The 21,390-nt window shown below is 39.3% G+C and overlaps 1 protein-coding gene across 8 annotated transcripts in view; it reads left to right on the top strand.

Moving 5' to 3' along the window:
- Positions 1-2,364: 2,364 nt before the first annotated feature.
- The window catches only part of GSK3B (glycogen synthase kinase 3 beta), a 201,165-nt gene continuing 182,139 nt past the window's right edge, over positions 2,365-21,390 (top strand). For all 8 annotated transcript variants that reach the window (XM_019922438.3, XM_019922437.3, XM_019922442.3 and 5 more), the window contains exon 1: positions 2,365-2,848. In XM_019922438.3, coding sequence (XP_019777997.1) covers positions 2,761-2,848 — 88 coding nt within the window. In that variant the 5' untranslated portion in view covers positions 2,365-2,760. The remainder of the gene's footprint in view (positions 2,849-21,390) is intronic.

Genomic DNA, 21,390 nt, shown 5'->3' on the forward strand with positions numbered 1-21,390 from the left:
AACACTATCTAGACCTTTCCGTTCTCCCATCAAAGCTTACTTTGTTCTGTCCCAAGTTCCTCATCAGTTTAACAAAGCAACATCTAGTTAACCTGACCAAGTATGTGTATTTTTATATGTGCTCCCAGAGATAGTATCTTAACAGAACGGGATGACTCTGCAGGTGGAAATTACAGACACCACGGGACTGCTGGCAACTGCCCTTTCTACTTTTTCTGTAGCCATACCTCACTGTCCTTAGGCAAACCACGGGAATCTTACCACTGGCCTACGTGCGAAATCAACTTATATAGTACTTTTATAGATCACCCTAGTTCCAAAGAACCAAAAACTACAAAGGGCTATTCTGACTCCCTGTTTCCTCAGAGTCTTCGGGATATCCGACCTGACGGCACTTCCCCTCACCTGCTTTTGGGGCCCGTTCTGCGCTGGGCAGTCGCGCCCGAAGAGCGCGCGCAGCCAGCATGAGCTCATTTCTCAGGGGCGTTTCTGGAAGGCCGGGTTTGGCCTGGCGCACGAGGCGCAGTCGCCCTCACTCTTATCAATGGCCTCCGCGACTGGGCGGGGCGCGGCCGCCGAGGGGCGCTGCCTGTCTGGAAGCTTTGTTCTCAGTTTAGCGCCCGAGAGCTCGCACCCAGCCGGGGAGGCGCCCTGAATCCGTCTGGCCCTTCCTGGGAAGACGCCGGCACTCGGGACGCGCTCTCTCGGGCGGAGGGGAGCCTCGGGCGCGCAGAATTAGCCCCGCCCCGCCGAGAGCCTCCAGTGGGTGGGGAGACCCCTCAACCCTCCGTTCGCTCGAGCGCTCGGAGCCCAGCGCCGCCGACCACAGCAGCTTCACACCGGCTCGCGAAGGGCTCGTGCTCCCTATCTGCAGTTTCCACACAAGCTGCAAGTAGCCGCAGGCCAGCCCGTCTAACCATCCGCCACGACCCCAGTCGCGATTCTCCCCGCTCCAGGGACCGCCACCGGAGACCGAAGGCCAATCACACTGCAGCTAGGTCTTGCGATTGGACGGCAGCGAGAGCCGATTGGCTGCCGCTACGGGTTTCGACCTCCCTCCTTTTCCCTTTTGCCCCGACTCCGGCTCCAGAGCTTCAGGCCAATGAGAAGGCGCTTTATAGATGCCCTCCCTTCGCTCTCAACTTCTCCCCACCTCGTCGAGGGAGGGGACGTCCTGACTGGACAGACTGTCCTCGGAAGCCCCATTCCTTCACCAATCACCGAGGGAGGTGCACTCCCAGCGGAGTTTCGGCCAATTACAAAGCGGCCACGGCGCCCAGCCGTGCGGTTTCACCAGCGACTCCGGGCTTCACCGTCCTTAACTCTTCAAGCATTTTCCTGAGGGCCGGCGACTCCGATTGGTCACTGTTGCCATTGTCGAATTTCTCCTCCAGCCAGCCACAAGACAAGGCGAACCCACCTTCTTCTCGGTCGGCTATCTTCGGCATTTTCCGTCCTTGGGCGTGAATTTCCAGCGACACTTTCTAATTGGCTCCTCAGGTCGATCGGCTTTTTCCGGGAGGATCTGCAAACAAACGACATCCGTGATTGGTTCCGCTCGGGCTTCGGCTCCCCTACCGAAGGGGGAGGACACTCGGCTCGGCCGGCGATTCCCAGACGCCTGTTACGCGGACGCGGGGGCGCTGGGCGGTGTAAGGCTGGGTGGGGGAGGAAGGAGGCGGAGGACGAGTAGGAGGGGGGAGGGGGAGTGGGGAAAAGCTAGGCGGCTGCGCAGACGGCACTCCTCACACAGAGCTGCCCCCGACCCGGGCGAATGCAGGTTTGTGCTGCCGCTGCCGCTGCCGCCGCCGCCGCCGCCGCCGCCCGGGCCGAGTGACAAAGGAAGGAAGGAAGCGAGGAGGAGCCGGCCCTGCAGCCACTGACAGGGCCCGGGCTGGGGGCAAAGCGCGGACACTTCCTGAGCGGGACCGTGCAGAAGCGAGGGGCGGGAGGGCGGCCGCGCTGGTGCCTTGGACGGGGGAGGGGGCCCCGAGGGACGGAAGCGGTTGCTGGGTTCCCATGTCCCCGGCGTATGGGGAGCAGTCGAGGAGCCGCTGCCTGGGGTCTGAAGGGAGCTGCCTCCGCCACCGCCGCCGCCATGGCCGCTGGATCCAGCCGCCGAGTGCAGCTGCTCCTGGCGCAATGAGGAGGGGAGCCGCCGCCACCGCCCGCCTCTGACTGACTCGCGACTCCGCCGCCTTCCAGTTCGCCGGGCCCCTGCCGTCAGGCCGCCGGATCCCGCCGCTGTCGGACCCGCAGCGTTTCCCGACGCATCTCCGAGCCACCCCCTCCCTCTCCCTCCCTCCTTCCCATCCCCCTTTCTTTTCAAGCGTGAGACTCGTGATCCTTCCGCCGCTTCCCTTCTTCATTGACTCGGAAAAAAAATCCCCGAGGAAAATATAATATTCAGAGTACTTATTTTCAATCAAGTATCTGCCCCCGTTTCACGTGATATATATTTTTTAGGACCTCCCAACCATTTCTCCCTTCCAAGGAAAGGGAGGGGAAAGAATTGTATTTTTTTCCCAGCTCCCGATCATCTATATGTTAAATATCCGTACTGATCTGTCTTCAAGGAGAAATACATCGCTCGCTTTTTTTTATAGCTGTACAAAAGGAGTGAAAAGCCAAGAGGACGAAGTCTTTTTCTTGTGGGAGAACTTAATGCTGCATTTATCATTAACCTAACACCCCAACATAAAACAAAAGGAAGAAGAGGAGGAAGGAAGGAAAAGAAGGTGATTCGGAAAGAGAGTGATCATGTCAGGGCGGCCCAGAACCACCTCCTTTGCGGAGAGCTGCAAGCCAGTGCAGCAGCCTTCAGCTTTTGGCAGCATGAAAGTTAGCAGTGAGTATTGATTTTATTTTACACCCCCTTTCCACCTCACCCTTTAAATAAGAGACTTTAAAATATCAGGATCTTAAATTATGAGACCTTCTGATATAACAGCCGGAGGTAATGGAAAAGGGCAAAAACCTGTCTTCAGTCAAGGATGAGGCAGCTCCCTCTTTTCTCCTCCCATATCCCCTCCCCCGGTCTTATTAACCTTGAATTGAGGGAATATGATTTTTATTTGGATGATTCGATCTGAAACTTAGTTCTTTTCATATAGTTTTCTTGCAGTTCATAGCTTTATCAAGCGGTTGAGTTTTTCCATCTTAGAATAGCGATGGAAGTGTTTACTTGCTCATCCTTTTGAATAAAGCGAAGGACAAGACTCATAAACCATTATGTGCCTTTGCAGAATGTGTCTTTTGGAATGAGGGATAGTTTAGTTAGCTCAGGTCTCAGGGGTTATCATAGTTTTGTATACTTAATAGAGGAGCTAAATGTCACTGTCTCGTAACATTTCTTTCTTGCCTATGTGACTATACAAAGTATGTGTTCATAATCTAGAGATGAACTTGCTCCGTAACCACATTACGGTTTGGAGGCAAGCTTTGATTCTTCCCTTTAGAAGGGACCGGTGGGGCTGATTGATATGCAGTAGCAGTAGTATCTCAACATGCATTGTTCTAAATTGGATAAGTGGTATAATATGTTATCTCTTAACCTTTCCATTTTGACATTACCAATCTACCACTATAGAATTAACGTTTAATCAAAAGGTAATTTGGAAGTATGTTCAAGTTTTGATTGGGGCTTGTATTGTCATGTTGCCAAATGCTAAGTTGAATGTTAATTGTCACTGACTCATCATTAAAGTTCAGTTTTAGGGTGCCATTGCACTCAGTACTTGCTAAATGATCTAGAGTTCAGGGGTTCCTTCTTAAGACTATTTAAAATACTCTTGCATTGGTTTCCTGTTGAATTTAGGTAAGACTATGGAGTTAGAAGAATATGGATTTAGACCTTTCCATCATAGGTTTTGCAGAAGGCTGTGGTCCTGCATATAATAGGGATACTTGGGCTGTGTTCAAGGTTGTTGCTAGACTGTACCGTCTTCCCTGATTTGTGCAGAAAAGTCTATGTTGAGTGTCCAAGTCTATACTAAGTGTCCAATGTTCTAATGTTCTCTGTATGTGGATATGTTTATGTGGTATTTAATGACAGTTTATTTAAACATACTTACAGAATTTGACAAAAATATCTGTATTGTTTCCTTATTCCTCCAGAAAGGGGCATGGTGAGGGCAAAGAAAAACTGTTTTGCTGCCTAGAAGGAGAGAATTGAACTGAGATTTTTAAAAAGTATTTGCTGTTATATGAAATTGATTATGTCCTTAAGCAACATAAAATGATCACTCTTATTTGAACTCAGAATTTCAATTTATTTTGGCTTTTGGAACTTGCCTGAAACAGGGTAGTCTAAGGTAATAACTGAATGGGAGATTATTTTTGAGAGTTAAGTTTTTTTTTGGTGACTAGCTAGTTCAGAATGCAGGGTATGTGAAGAGGGAAGCTGATGATGCATCTTTCAGGGAATGGTCAAGCTTTCTAAGCACTTCATGGGGTCATTTGAGAGGAATATTTTAAAATTCTGGGGTAATTTTCTGCTGTGATGAAGCAAATCTTATAATAGCTACTTAAGAGCCTCTTGTGGTACTGGAGTGTTAGGATGTTTTTCATCTTGGTTTAAAAACCACTTGAAATCAATTTTAGGTAATTAATGTATTAGATCTATTTCAGAGAGCAAAATAGGATAGCTTATAATATTAAATTTGGGGACTTTTCATTTAATTTCCAGGATTCTCTTTGAATCCTGTGTGGATGTTGCCTGAGGATGGAGTAACCCTTGCAAAGTGTGCAGGTTAAAATGTTGACTTTTCTGTTACCATATAGGTCAACCTAACATTTTAAAAGTTGGAGATCAGTGCTAATTATGTGTTTTTGACAACCCTGACTTTAAGGACATTTTGGAAGAAAGGGGAGTAATTAAGCATTTGTTGGAGTGCTAGTGTTCTAAGGGACCCCTGTTCAAATGAGAGATACGTAAGAAATTATAGTCCTTGGCCTGAAAATCTTGTCAGTTGTTGAGACAGGTTATAGGTCAAAATGTGAAAACAATATCATGATGACTGCAAGATTATAAATGCAAACAGAAGTGCTTCGTTCAGAGGGACAAGAAATGAAGGGATGAGGTAGAGGGCTGGAGAGAGAAGACTTCTGTAGAGGTGTGTTTTAAGACAGGTGTTAAAGGAGGCAGTAACTTGAATCGACAGAGAAGCATAGAGGATTCTAGATGGAAGGAATGGACAGACACACAGAGGTGGTGATTTTTGTATTTATAAAGCAGGTTAGTAAATCTGAATGAAAGGGGCCTAAATAGGAAAATAAGAGGAGATGGAATTTGGGAAATGTGTTAACTGATGGAGGGCAAAGGGGGCCTGTAAGAGTTTGGTTGAGATTCAAGAGAGATTGGTATTTACTGTAGGTTGCTGAACGAAATATTTGAAGACGATCTGGGCAGCTGAGTTGATGGGTTAGTAGCAAAACATCAGAGCCATTTTAGGGAGTAGTAGGGTATGTCATGAAGAATGAGAATATAAAGTGTGAAAATGAGATGAAAGCACATTTGCAAGACAGCGTGAATGAAGAACTGGCAGGGCTTTGGATTGGATTGAAGGGGAATATTTGGGAAGGAGTCAGGAGTTAAAAATAAATTCTGATGTTACTGGTCTGGAAGATTTGACCACCAAGTTATATTGTTGATTGTAATGGGAAAGTTGAGAAAGTGCTGAGATGAGAGGGTAGTTGAGTTCACTTTTTAAAAATTTAATATACAATAGGTTTTCTTGAAATTCAGAGGCAGCAGTTGGTTACTGGCAATGATATTTAACTTTACAGTCTTGAACTGTTTCTAATTTTTCTGAACCCAAAACTGTCAGATTTATTTTCAGGACTAGTAAACTAAAGGTTTTTATTTATATGCATTCCATTTAAAGTCCTAAAAAAGAAAATAATTTTTTATGTAGATTCAAAAACCTCACACTTGAAACTTAGTTATAATAACCCTATGGTAATTTATTTGAAAACAATGAAAATATTTTTTGGGCTAAACCGTGACATAAAAATTTTAGATATTTTATACAGCCTTTAATCTTCGGTACTTGCTTAAAACTAGTTTTTCATAAATAATGGTTATTCTTAAGTAAACCTTCCATTTAAAATAATGGTAATATGCAGACTCCAGCAGAAATTAAAAGTTGATTTTATAACAAGTATTTTTTGCCTTTTTTTGTTGAGCTAAGTTTAAAACAGTATATTTGAATTTTTTTTTTGGCTGTGTTGGGTCTTCGTTGCTACACGTGGGCTCTCTCTAGTTGTGGTGCACGGGCTTCTCATTGCGGAGGCTTCTCTTGTTACAGAGCTCGGGCTCTAGGTGCTTGGGCTTCAGTAGTTGTGGCGTGTGGGCTCAGTAGTTGTGGCTCGTGGGCTCTAGAGCACAGGCTCAATAGTTGTGGTGCACGGGCTTAGTTGCTCCGCAGCATGGCGGATCTTCCCAGACCGGGGCTCGAACCCGTGTCCCCTGCATTGGCAAGCGGATTCTTAACCACTGTGCCACCAGGGAAGTCCCTGAATTTTTTTTTTTTTTTTTTTTTACTCGCTATGGTGAACCCATTTTTTTTTTGCCCTCGTCCATATTCAAGTGTTATTAAATAAATGTAAATAGTTATGAAGTTCTTCTGTAGAATCACATGATATTTTACTCAAAATAGAGAAAGTGAGGGACTGTCTATGGTGACTTTTGGTTAAAATATTAGTAATAAATCTTTTTGATAAACTGTTAGTGAAAATTTAGCTAGTTGTCTAGCTAAGTCAAGTTATTTCCTCATATAAAACTTTTTTAGATCAATTTTTTTTAGTGAAGTGAATAATTAATAGTAGTTGCATATTACTGTGCAGTATTTAGTTGTATGGTGACTAAAACCAAAGAGCAGGTGGCAACTTAGAGTTTTTCTATTCCAGAGGGAATTTAATCTCTTTGTGACACATAAAAATCAGGTTATTAGAATGTAACCAATTTCTAGATTATTCATTGTGGAAGAGAGCTCATGTGTGAAACTGAAAACTAGACTTTTATTTTCATTGTTTTCATTCCTTTCCCAACCAGCCCTTTCCAGAGTTGTTAAAAAAACTAGACCTTCATATAAAAATTGCATGCTCTCTTGTTACATGCACCTCTAGAATGCTAATTGTGAAATGACTTTAAGGCACAGTAGTGTACTAGGAAAAAACTTCAAGGGAACCCAGAGGTTCACAAATCAATTTATGACTGGTTGGGAATTGCATTTAGAAAATGAGGCGACATCTTCTCATTTCACTTGCATAGTTCAGCTGAAAATCAGTATATACTTGTATCCTGTGCTGTCTGCCCCTTGTTTTGGACTTAGGTTGCTGGTGTGAGATACTGTTTTGGAGAAACAGCAAGGCTGGGGAAGCAGCCTTAAGTGTCAGCAGCAGATTCTGAGACCAAGGGAGCTCTGTTTTTTTGTGTGCATTATGTGTAGAGAAGGCTGTGAAACGTGCATGTGCTGCAGTTCCATACATTTAATAACTCTCATGGGATTGTGGGACAGCGGTGGGATTGGGCAGGCTGTGGGATTGTGGTGTCTCTTGTGATGCTCCACCCTGCAATAGGAGAATGGAGGGGCAGAGCATGTGGGTGTGATGGGATTATATGCTGGTACTAACAGAACTAACCTGATTTCCCAGATATTGTTCTACTAAGAACATAATCACCATGAGTAAATGAATTTATTGGAATGTTTAGCATCATTTTCTAGCCTATTTTGGGGGGGGAGGGGTTGGAGGAGATAGTATGGAAAGGGAACCTTGCATGATTGCAAGGATAGAAGCATTTTCATGGTTCACTGGTTTTAAAGTAGAGGTTCCAATCTTTGCTTCTATCTTGGGTTGTACAAATCATCCTTGGTTATATAAATTGTCTTTGACCTTGTTTGAGTGCGATATAGAAATGTATATTTATATGAAGACCTGTGTGAATAAAACAGCAAGGAAAAACTGACAGAGTTAAAGGAGAACAATTTGTTTTCCCAAGTTTCCTACCATTAAATTGATAAAATAAAGGGATATTTATTCTATTCTATCTATTATTGAGTTTTTATTCTAGTTTTTTTAAAAAATGAGTTAATATTTAGCACATGATGGACATTCAGTAAATTATTTCAGTTTATGCTCATGTCTGTAATATACTTGGTCTGAAACAAGATACAAAGACACAACTTTGTAGATTTGGATTCTTAGTTTATGATCTCCTTTCTCACTTTTGCTTATGTTTTGGGGAGAAAAGTGTACTTTCAAAGCGTGTGCAAGTTGAAATTCTGTAAATGATTGAATCTTATATTTTTGTATTGAATAGTTTTCTTAGAAGCATTTTAGTGTGATCATATTGAGGCAATGATGTTTTGGTTATTTTGAAACTAATTTTGCCAAACCAGGTTTTCCTTTTGTCTCCAGGATACCATGGCCAACAATGGCATGAATATGAACCTTTAACGTGTTCCTTTATTAACATAGTTTGGAGTTGTCAATTTCTTGATTGTCCTTTGAAATCAATTTAATAATGAAAAGTAAACATTCCTGATGAACGAGGCACTATTTTCCTAGAAACTTGTATTTTTAAAATTTTAAACTTTTTTTTGGCTGCACCACGGGGCTTGTGGGATCTGAGTTCCCGGACCAGGGATTGAACTTGGGCCACGGTAGTGAAAGCCCGGAATCCTAACCACTGGGCCACTAGCAAACTCCCATAGAAACTTGTGTTTTAGATGGTGGTATAATTTAAATGAACTTACAGTCCTAGGATTTAATGAGCATGCCCTAATGCCAAAGAGATGGTAGGAAGGCAGGCAAAAATATTGGTAACATTGGTGCAAAGCAGTAACATTAATACTCCATTTTTTCATTACCATTAATTGTATCATGTTGAATTCCTTGGCTTAGGAAGCCAAAAATAAGTAGGTTGCTTTAATAGAAAGGGGCTGTGAATAATAACGTGATTGACTTGTGATATGTCTATTGAATGTTTATTAAATGCTAATAAGCAATCTGCTAAATTCTTTACATGCAACAGCTCATTTTAATCATTACAACTCTACAAAGTAGCTAATACTATTATCCCCACCTTATAGATAGGTAAATGACATTTAGAGAAGTGAAGCCACTTGTCCAAGATTACCTGACTAGAAGATTGCTCTGCTAGAATTCAAATACAGGCATTCTGATTCTAGAGCTCTTGCTCTTTATTGTATATTTTATAGAGAATGGATTGCTGTTGCCTTAACACTTGGATTCCAAGTGTTAAGCTAAAGTGCCTTTTCTTTTAGGATAGTCTTTCATTGATAATTTAGCAGTGACTGTGTAAGACTTTCATGATTGGTACCTCTTTTGAAATTAGTTTCAGGCATGCCTGTTAGCAAATATAGTATTTAATTACTTACAGTTATATTGGAAAAAATTCTCAATTCTTTTAAGGTTTCAGGGAAAACTTGTTAAGACAAACATTGAAAATGAAAATGTTAGGGCTTATGATGGCACAAAAAGAAAAATAAGTTATGGTATTTTTTTGTTTAATGTTCAGTTGGAGCACTGGTTTTTATTGAAAAGTACTGATTGATCGTAAGTAAATCTGGTGTATTTATATTTCCAGGTAATATTAGAATGTGATTCTACAAATTAGCCATTATTATTTTTTTTTTGGCGGTACGTGGGCCTCTCACTGTTGCGGCCTCTCCCGTTGCGGAGCACAGGCTCCGGACGTGCAGGCTCAGTGGCCATGGCTCACAGGCCCAGCCGCTCCGCGGCATGTGGGATTTTCCCAGACCGGTTTGTGTCCCCTGCATCGGCAGGCGGACTCTCAACCACTGCGCCACCAGGGAAGCCCCAAATTAGCCATTATTAAGGATTATTTCTCTCCATCTCTTCATATAGGTTGTGAAGTATTTTAAGTGTTCTACTCTTTATTTTAATATTTGACAGCAAACTTCATGAAATTTTATTATATGTACACAACGAATTAGTCAAGTATCTATCGGACACTTGTTATGTCTGGAACTGTGAGCCTTGTACTTGTTGTTAAAGAATGACAGCTATGCATCAATGTGCAGTTGGGTTATTTGGAACATCACCTTTTTGGAATTCGTTGGTATTTGACAATCAGGAGGTGAACCAAAAATCCCCACACAAATGGTGCATACTCTTTCTTCATAGGTTATTTTTTGGCTTTTATTTAGAGTTCTTTTTTTATTCTTTAACACATAGCTCTAAGTCATTCAATTGTCTTTTTTTTTTTTAAAACTGCAAATTAGAAGGGACTGAATTACACTGATATTAAGCATTACACCTTCTAAAAAGTATAGACAGACAGTTCAGGAAAACAAGCATATTGCGATTACTTGGTGTAGCCTCACACAACCCCAGGGGAAATCACTCTGATAATTGTTCAAAATTTTGGTCTAGGGAAGGTTAAATTATACTAACTTCACTCTCAAAAGGACAGGAGTCAGGAAGGTCTCTTCTGGGTAGCTGGGATTCTCAACTTCTCACTGCATTAAACAGTCTCTAATTTCTTGGTTACCTGAAGTGATGAGGAAGAGAACTGGGTCATCTCTGTCTGGTTGACCAATTCCAGTTGGCTTTCAGTGATAACGGATGAAGGTACTAAAGTCTTCAGTATGCTAGCCCAGAGTATCGTTTCTAACTCTTTCTTCCATTGCCCGTCTATGTATATTACTCAGCAACAGCATTTTATCTGATTTAAGATTTGTTGTCTTATTTTTTCTTCTGTGGTATATATGGAGTTGCTGTTTGGATTTTGACATGCCCATACCTTTGTGGAATGCTTAGAAGGCACTGCATGGAGTCATTTAAGCTTTCTTATGAATTATGATTAGCTGTTAGAGAGTCACTTTACCAAATACACTTATGGCCTCTATAATGAGAATTGAAAAGGTGGGTATCTTAATTGTTGACCTGAAGAAAAAGGACAATCATGACAACGTACTTTTTTTTCTCTTTTGGAGGTCTAAGAAATTTTTAGGGGCTTCATTGACTAATATAAGTGAGAAGATGTTTCAGATTTCTTTCTAAGGAAGGCTAACCTATCTTTTAAAAATGTGACTCCCTCTACTTCCCCTTATTCCGTAAAATCAGTTAATTCTTTTAAATTGATTAACCACTTTCTTCATGATCTGTGTGGAAGTTATTGAGTTGAATCGAGCTGCTAATCCTAGACTTTTGAATTCATAAAGGCAGCACCTGGAGAATTGGAGTGCTGGAGTTATGCCTGGCATCAGACTGACGGTATTGTAGGTGCATTTGCTGTCTTACTGGAATTTCAGAGCTTTCGCACTTTACACATTATTTAAACTCTGAAGGGAAGAGGGAAGCTTTGAGTTGGTAGGGTTTCAATAATAATAATAAATTATATGTATATATGTGTATCATATTTACGTAATGTATAGTAACAATCGCAATAATAATATAAATTGGATGCTGTATGATAGACAATTCCATGTTTGTCTTATTTACATATTTTGCTTTTAAAAATGGAATTTATTCACATGATTCAAAATTTAAAAGTATTCAGTGATGTCTTCCTCCTCCTCCTGCTCTGTAACTACCAGTCCTCTTTCCTGGAGACAGTCAGCATTCCAATTTCTTAAGTATCCTTCCATAGATATTCTGAATCTTTACAGGTTATTTCTGCTATGAAATAACATTTTGTGTATGCAGACCTAAATTAACACTGGCTTTAGCATAAGAGTGTTAGAATTAAAACGAAATTTAAATCAATTATTCTAGAAAATTGCTATTGTTTTTCATCCTAGTAGATTACTAAACCCTTATTTTTAGAATATGAGTTGGATGGGGAGTAAATACGAAGATGAGAGAGTACTTCTCTTGGTAATAAGAGGTAAAATGATAACAGGCATAACCGATGAACGCTTAGTGGCACATTTAAAATATTTGCCACTCTGTGTATTTGAGAAATGATCTATAAGGTCAAGTAGATATTATGTGTGTTCTTGCTGGAAATAGCTGTTTATTTCATTGTAAAGAAAAAGATAATTGATATTTTCCTTTAACTTTGCATTTTTTGAACATCTTAGATGAGAAAACCTGTTCTCTTGAGAGATCAGAGGCGCAGAGTGCGTCAATGTCAATGAAGCCTGTGCCTTTTACCTCTTTAAGAGCGCATGGTTTCATTCTGCTCCTAAACCAGCATTCCTTAGTCTTAAAAAATTAAAAAAAATTTTTTTATTAAGTAATACACTCTATCGTATGATTCAAAGAAATCAAATAGTGCAGAAAGTCTTAATATCGAAGCGTAACTCCTCTCCCTCATTTCTGTTTCTCAGAGGCAACCTTAACTATGACAGCTATTTCCTCTAGTAGTTTTATTATAATTTTAATTAGTGTACTATTTGTCTATGTCTTTAAATTATTTTTAGATATTATTTATTGTTATCACCATCTCCCTTTTACTATCTTACTAATGCAATTATACCACCATTTTTAGTTAAATAATTATTTATTTAAATTATTATTCAAATGATCAGTACTCAATATCTAGACATTAAGGTGAATAGTGTACAATAGTGTACAATTTCCTTTTAAAAACTGCATTATTGAGATATAATTCACATACCATAAAATTCATTAATTTAAGGTGTACAGTTCAGTGGTTTCCAGTACTCACAGAGTGATGCAACCATCACCACAATCTAATTTTAGAACATTTTTAATCACCCCAAAAAGAAACCCTGTATCCATTAGTAGTCATTCCTCATATTTCCCTTCCTTCCAGCTCCAGGCAACCACTAATCTACTCTCTGTCTCTATGGATTTGCCTATGCTTGACATTTCATATAAATGGAATCATAAAATATGTGGCCTTTTGTGACTAGCTTCTTTTACTTCATATAATGTCTTCTAGGTTCATCCATGTTGTAGCATTTATCAGTACTTCATTACTTTTTATTGCTGAATAATATTCCATTGTATGGAAATGCCACCGTTTGTTTACCCGTTCATCAGTCAGTGGACATTTGGATAGTTTCTACTTTTTGGCTATTATGAATTACGCTGATATGAACATTTGTGAACAAGTTTTTGTGTGGACATATATTTTCAGATCTTTTGGGTATATACTTAGGAGTGGAATTGCTAGGTCATATGGTAACTGTTTAATATTTTAAAGAATTACCAAACTGTTTCTGAAGTGGCGATCACATTTCCTTTGCTTTCAACTTTTTTTTACACTTTTTTGTTGCCGTTTTCTTTTTCTTGCACAGCTTGCAATGATCACAGTCTTCATTTTTTTCCCCTCAAATTTTATTAAGCATTCTCTGGATTCTGCCCTACCCTCCATTCTTTTCCTGGAGTGCTGTCCTACTGGGATCTGGCCTGGTTGTTCTCCAGGCCTCTGCTGTACAGCTGTCATCCTCTAACTTCTTTCACTGCTCTTTAGGGTCCACTGTCCTATTTCTTGGATCCCATCTCTTTGCATCCCTGAGTAGTTCTTATCTAACATAGTCTCATGACATCAGCTAGCAGTGCCTGGAGTATTAACTGTTTGGTAAATGTATCTGGAAAAGTTTTTAGTTGGTTGTTTTTTCCACATTTGCTCCAAAAGGGTAGTTAAGAAGCTGGCACACTTTTTTGGCAGGTGTCTCACCTTTTCAGTATCTAGACACTGAGGCAAGATGTTTGGAAGGTTACTTAGTATCATTGTGATCAAGTGATTACCATGCCAATCTGAAGCAAGTACAGAAATCTGAACAATATAAATGTTAAGTAGTTGTTTAAACCAGACCTATTCAATAGAAATATAATGGAAGCCACAAATGTGAGTCGCATATGTAATTTAAAATTTTCTAGGAGCCACATTAAAAAGAGTAAAAAGACAGGTGAACTTAATCTTAAGAATATATTTTATTTAAAGCAGTGTATCCAAAATATTATGTCAACATGTAATGAATATAAAATTTACTAATGATAAATTTTGCCACCTTTTTTGAGTACTGAGTCTTCACAATCTAGTGGGTATTTCACTCTTAATAGCACATACTAATTTGTAGTAGCCACATTTTAAGCGCTTAATAGCCACATGTTGAGCAGTACAGGTTTAGAATTTTCCAGAGTTACGTTACTGTGTAATATTGTTGTTAATCTGCCTAATCATATATATATATATATAAAATATATATATGTATTTTAAAGGAACAGATAAGGTGTATGTAGTTTAAAAACGCTTCATTGATTTGTCTCATTGCTTTGTTTTTAGTCATGTCTTCAGTTTATTTTGAAATTTACACCACATTAAAGGAGGTTGAGAGATTTATGTTCTTCAGAAAGGTCCTTGGTGTAGGAGGTAATGATTTTTTCCCCATATTTTAGCACACTTAAAAAGTATATTAAAATTCTTATTGGTATACTTGTTAGATGTTGTTATTGCCATGATTGTCTTGGTCCCAATGAGATCTTATTAGTCTAAATATTCTTTGTCATACATTCTCTCCCCTTGCTGTTTCAAAGAGCCACCCAGCTTTCAGAGTCTCATATGCCACCTCAACTACTTAGTCTTCCTGGCCCTTTACTCCAAGGCATGAAATGCACTTGCATGTAACTCCTATAGCACAATTACTCTTCTTATGTGCTGCCTTGTATTCTAGTTAACTTGTTTTGTCTCTTTCTAGGTGATTATAAATTCGAATATGGCAAAAACGGTATTTTACTCACCTTTATGTTTCCTGCAGTGTGGAGCACAGTGCTTTCTATAGTGGGTTACTTAATACGTATTTGAGTTGAAAGCAATTTATCATGGTAGTTACATGTATACTATACATGATAGTATTAGAGTTTCCAGGTCATCAAACTGTCACTGATGTTTCTAAAAACATTTAAGTTTTGATACAAGAAATTAATTTATAAAGTTAAACCTGGGTTTTTGTTTAAACACAAAGGAACAATAGTAGGGAAAGGAAAGAGACACAGAGATATAGACACTTGTGTTATACTGTGTGCTTAGCACAGAGGGGTGTGAACTCTGGATGGATAGCTGAATGAAAGAACTCAGGTGCTAGGTTGCACTGGTTGGTAAGCACAATACCTTTGAAACATTGAGCCTGTCCAGCTAGTACAATACCCCCAGGCCTTCCAGGAGTTTATTTGGAGAGGGTGAGGGTAGAAGAGAGATTTAGAATAATGAAAAGTGATAAATCAGTTTCCTTATTTTTACCAGGTAGCTTATTCTGCAAGAGACAAAGTAAACAGACTATTTAAATATGAACAGGCCCTTTCACCATGGATGTACTTAGACATATAATTGTATTGTGGGGATTTATGAAAACTTTAATTTTTACAGGGCCTCTTTTTGTGTCTCTCGGATAGTGTGTGTTTGTCTGATATACTAGTGTATATTCGTATATCAATTCAAGAGCTTTCCCAGAGAAAGTAAGAAATATTAATAAGCAATAAGGGTTCTCTTCACTAAATAATCCAACTTCTTAAATAGCTATAAAATTTGGCCGTCTGTATTGGGTTTTGAGAAATCATGATGTCAGGATAATAATTTGGTTTTTACTGATCAACATTGTATCTGCTTCTTTAACTAATTGTATACATTGTGAGATGTTTGGCTGACCTAGGGCATGATTCTTAGAAGAGATTTATTTTCTCTGTAAGTAGCAAATGCTTGCTGTGCCATTGAAACGTAAGAGGAGTTAATAAAGGACAAAACATAATTCTATTTAAATTCAGTTGAACATCAGGGATAACCTTTATTGAGAGAGTTTTGAGACTTTACAGTATATATTTACCTCTTGTCAATTTATAGAAAGTTAAAGAATGGCTGTGCACTTTCAAAGGATAGAGGAAATGTTCTAGTATTTTATTTCTGCTATAGTGGAGAATGAGTACTTAGTAAGAAACAAAGGATCTGTGTGTCATGACTTCTAACGTAGGAGCAAGTGGGCCAGTTCCTGGGATCCTTAGAAAAGAAAGATCCCCAGAGGCAGAAGATTCTCTGACTCCACTGTCTTGTATATGGCATCAATATAAATTGTATAGCTTGTCAACTACCATTATTAATTTAAGAATAAAACATTGTTTAAAAATGTAGCTTTACTTTATGTCCCAATTAACAACAACAACAAATTTTTTTTTCATATATATACCTGGGAAAGCCTATGTACTTTCTAAAGTTTAGGGAAGAGGTAAGAAATGCTGCTGTTGACCATAGGAGTGAGGGTTGGGGAAAAAGTTAATTAGAAAAAAGATTGTGGTTATTATGATGAGTATTGAGTTTCCCTAGATGCTATGATGGTAGTCCATATCTTAGAACTAGAATAATTCAGATGTAGCTACTGTTTGAGTGTTTACTGTGTGCCAAGGACTGATACTTCATATAACTTTCATAATGCTTTGAGGCAATATTCTCCGCATTTAAAGGATAATGGAGTTAAAAATATTTTAATTGATATATTCAGGATCTCACAACTAGAAGGGAATAGGCCCAGCATGTTGAACTCAGGCCACCAGACTTTAAATAAAAGACAAAAGTTTTTTCAGTACTTAGTATGTCATTGCACTGTACTAAGCAATTTATTTCTATCTTATTTAATCTTTACCACAATCTGGTAAGGCAAATACAATTTACAAGTGGGGAAACTTGAGGCTTAGAGAGCCTTACACAGCCAGAAAATTTTGTAGCCATACTTCAAATTTGTTCTTTTAACTGCTGCACTATGTAACCTTTATAATTTGGAAAGAAAATAGGAAGATTCTGGGAAGTTGGTTGAACTAAGATTTCTTAGGGTAGGGCTTTGGAACTTTTACTTTTTATTAATGTTGCTTACCAAGAAGAAAGTAAATTGTCAGCCATATACAAGTAAAGTTAAATTGTTTTATCCTTTTGAAGTAAAAATTTTAAGAGCAAATACCTTGCTTTAAAATTAATGCAGCCTGTCTGTGAAATAGTGGCTATAAGAAATGGATAACAAATATAGTTGAAATCCATATTGCAAAGTCAGTTATGAGCCAGATCCCATTATCATTGAGGAAATTGAGGCTTAGAGAGGTTGGGTAACTTTTGCCAAGGTTTCAGAACCAGCAGATGGCAGAGCTTGGATTCCAACCAAGGTAATTTAATCTAGAGCTCTTTTCTTAACTACTTTACTGTCCTAAGAGAATGTGAATGATGTGCAAAAATGGAGCCTTGCTACCTCTGGTAACTTGAAGACACCGATTTTGAGTTTGACACATCATAGCTTGACTCAAGGCAAGCGTTAGACTTCACCCACCTGCTTCCATCCTTATTGTTTCCTGAGGTCACTAGTCTCAATAATTTTAAAAAAATTAATTAACTTATTTATTTGGCTGCATCAGGTCTTAGTTGTGGCATGTGGGATCTAGTTCCCTGACCAGGGATTGAACCCAGGCCCCCTGCATTGGGAGGGTGGAGTTTAGCCACTGGACCACCTAGGAAGTCCCTCAATAATTTTTGTTGTTGCTTTGCATTTTTGTTGCACATGAAGATCCTCTGTATCTAGTTGTTGCTTAATAAATGTTGAATGTTGAAAAATAAATCAGAAATTTAAAGCAGTGACTCTTGAGCATAGAGACCAACTTTTAATACATCAGTTCATAATCATGTTTTTCTCTCTAAGTAGTATTTTTGTAGCTTTTGAGGGTAGTTAAATATTAATTTAAAAGGTTGATTTATAGTTTTCATGACGTGGAGTAAATTTTCTGTGCTTCTGAGGAACTTTTCTTAGTTGATAAGTGTTTTAAGTGTCAGATTATAATAAAATCCTGTGATGATACAAAATTCAGGTGCAGTATAATTGGCTCCCATTCTCTGTACTGGCTTTTTCTCTACAGGTGAGGCCAGATACACATTATGTTTGTAGTGATTTAGTTTATTTTATGTCCTACAGTTTTGGTAAATGAAAACTGATATGTGAACTTTTTATCCCCTGTCTCCTCTACTCTGTAACTGGAAGACTAGTGGAAAAATACTGTTTTCTGTTAACATTGCAGTAACAAGCCCTGTTAGAATTTTCAGACCACACTTATAAGAGGACATCTGGGTTTTAATGTATAATAGTTTATAAATGGAGTATTCATATATCCACAAGGCACTTACTCAGCTAAGCTATCCAGAATGCAGGCAGGAACTAGATAGTGGATAAAAATGAACACTGAGAGCCAAAAGAGCTATCATCTGAAGCAAAGTGTCATTTTGTTTTTTAACCTATGTAAAATCCTTTGGTCAGCATTTCCTACACTAGTTACTTTAAGCAGTGTTATGCTGTAATAATATTCTGTGGCTAAAGAAGTTTAGGAAATGCTGCTTATAGGATCCCTCTAAGGGTTGGTGTTCATTGGATCACACTTTGGAGTCCTTACCTTAGGTATCTGGGTCTTGCTTTTATTTTAGAAGAGAAGGGAGGGGAACCAACGTTTAAAGAGCATTACTATACAGGACCTAGGTGATATCTCCATTTTACAGACAAGGAACCTGAGGCTCTTCTGGAGGATAAAGAACACAAAACTAGCAACAGGGCAAAACTGGGAATGGATCCCTAATCTCTCTGATTCCTAAATCTTTGCTCTTTTGACTTTATTGTGCTACTATATAATTGTAATGAACTGCCCATTTGGGTTTTACACTTTAGAAACAGCAATTTAGCAATAATACTAGGAAAGAGATTAAGCTGCCCTACTTAGGGAAGAAGGAAAGGATAAATTTACTTACCTGACACATGGCCTGTGTCCTTTGCTTTGCATGGATGAATTCCATGCTCCAGAGGGGAAGGTTTCAGAGAATACTGTGTAAATTAAAGTGAGAGTTTTAGAGTGAGATTTTAGAGTGAGATTTGATAGTATGTTTAGTTATGTATAGCTTTATGTCCATTTTTGACATTATAAGGCCAGAAGCCCCTCTTTGATCAGATATAGTGGGCTTAGACAAGTTACAAACTTTTTATAGCTTCATTTTCCTCTTCTGGACGTGGTGATAATAATACCTACTTTTCTGGGTGATTGTGATGCTTAAAGGAGGTAATTATGCATGTAAGGTGTCTGGCACAGGGTAACCTTAGCTGCTGTTATTATTATTAGTAATAAAAGTAATTAAGGCTTAGGTGTAGATTGTTACCTCTCTGTTTCCTGTTTTTTTGTTTTGAACAGTTTCTTAATGGGCATGTGTAGGGTGGTCATAAGGAAAGCCTCCAAATCTTTTTTTAAACTTACTTGAGGAAAAATCATCACCATTTGCCTTACTAAATTACAGTCATAGCTCATCTTACTGTGCTTCGCTTTATTGCACTTTGCAGATACCACATTTTTTACAGACTGAAGGTTTGTGGCACCCTGTGTTGTCAGATGATGGTTAGCATTTTTAGCGACAAAGTATTTTTTAGTTAAGGTGTATACATTGTTTTTTTGTAGATATAATGCTATTGCATGCTTAGTAGACTACAGTGTAGTGTAAACATAAATTTTATGTGTGCTGGGAAACCAGAAAACGTGTGTGGCTCACTTTATTGTGATACTCACTTTATTGCGATACTCACTTTATTGCGATGGTCTGGAACCGAACCTGCAATATCTCCGAGGTATGCCTAGAATGAAAGTCCTATCTTGGGTATATTTTATAGGGCATTAAGAAAGTTACGGTTGCTGTTAGGCATCTGGCACTTTTTCAGTGAGTACTATTTGTAATCAGCAGATGTTGGCCTAGTGCCCATAAAGTTCTTGTTTGTTTTTAATGTGAGATGTGTATTTTGAGTAGATCTAATGTCTGTGTAGTCAATTTTTTTTTTTTTTTTTTTTTTTTTTTTTTTTTTTTGCGGTACACGGGCCTCATCACCGCTGTGGCCTTTTCCGTTGTGGAGCACACGCTCCGGACACGCATGCTCAGCAGCCATGGCTCACGGGCCCAGCTGCTTCGCAGCATGTGGGATCCTCCCGGACCGGGGCACGAACCCGAGTCCCCTGCATCGGCAGGCGGACTCTCAACCACTGCGCCACCAGGGAAGCCCGTGTGTAGTCAATATTTAAAAAATTTTTTAATTTATTTTTGGCTGCACTGGGTCTTCGTTGCATGCGGGCTTTTCTCTAGTTGCGGTGAGCGGGGGCTACTTTTTGTTGCGGTGTGTGGGCTTCTCATTGTCATGGCTTCTCTTGTTGTGCAGCACAGGCTCTAGGCGCCTGGGCTTCAGTAGTTGTGGGACACGGGCTCAGTAGTTGTGGCTCTTGGGCTCTAGAGCACAGGCTCAGTAGCTGTGGCACACGGGCTTAGTTGCTCTGCGGCATGTGGGATCTTCCTGGACCAGGGCTCGAACCCGTGTCTCTTGCATTGGCAGGCAGATTCTTAACCACTGCGCCACCAGGGAAGTCCCTAGTCAGTCTTTTTATACTGCATATTTTTCTCCTGAAAACTGTTTTCAGGCTAATCTGTATGCAGTGACAGTTTGGTTTGTATTTGACCATTAGTTATTAAATGTTTAACTATGGCAGGCAAACCAGATTACTGTGGAATGTGAAGATTTTTTTTCTCCCAACTTGGATGTCTATAGTCTTGCTCAGTAGAGTTAAATAGTCTGAGGTGCCCTCTGAAAATTTGGAAAGCATGTTTAGAGCCTTTCAAAACCAGTTAATAAGACTATTAACTGTGGATTGAGTTAAGCAGAGTAAGGTATTTTTCTTCCTTCAGTTTTTATTCCTCTTCAGTTCTGAGGAAGTGGGGGAGAGAGCCTCCCCACCACCCCCCTGAAAAATTTTTTTCTTTTCCTAAATTTTTATTTCCTGCTTTGAAATAGCCAAGATCTTTGGGGGCTCTAAGAACACCAGTTTTCACAGCTTGAGGCAGAGTGATTTTCATGGGAAACCTTTTCTTATAAAATAAAATACTCTTTGTCCTTGTCAGGACATTTTTAAAGGAACAGCTAGTAGCAGCACCTCACTACCTTGTCACTAACTAGGGTGAAGGAAGAGAAGAATGAGTCACAGTTTCATTCTTTCTCCTATTCTGCTTCTCTTCTCCTTTTCCCTTTCCACTTAGCTCTTTATTGGCACTGAAAAAGTTTGCCAGCCCTGATCTAGATCACTCTATTTGATGGTGGTGATATTTTTTTATTCCTTCTGTTTTATTTGCTGGAGCTCTTCTATAAAAAAGAACAACTTTACTTCAATCAATTGTATGATTATTCTGAGGAACAGTAGAATAAATGCCTGATTCTTTTCCTAGTATTTGATAGAGGTGGCCAGTGAGGTTTTTGTTTGTTTGTTTTGTTTTCTTTAAGAATCAATATGAACCCCAGGTTTTGGATATGTTTGTTATAATCCGTTGTAGTTATTCTTTTTAATTCTCAAATTGTCTCATCTTTAGCTAGTGGGAGCCCCTTCATGTTGACTCCT

This window comes from Tursiops truncatus, chromosome 4 (assembly GCF_011762595.2).
Source record: "Tursiops truncatus isolate mTurTru1 chromosome 4, mTurTru1.mat.Y, whole genome shotgun sequence".
Taxonomy (NCBI): domain Eukaryota; kingdom Metazoa; phylum Chordata; class Mammalia; order Artiodactyla; family Delphinidae; genus Tursiops; species Tursiops truncatus.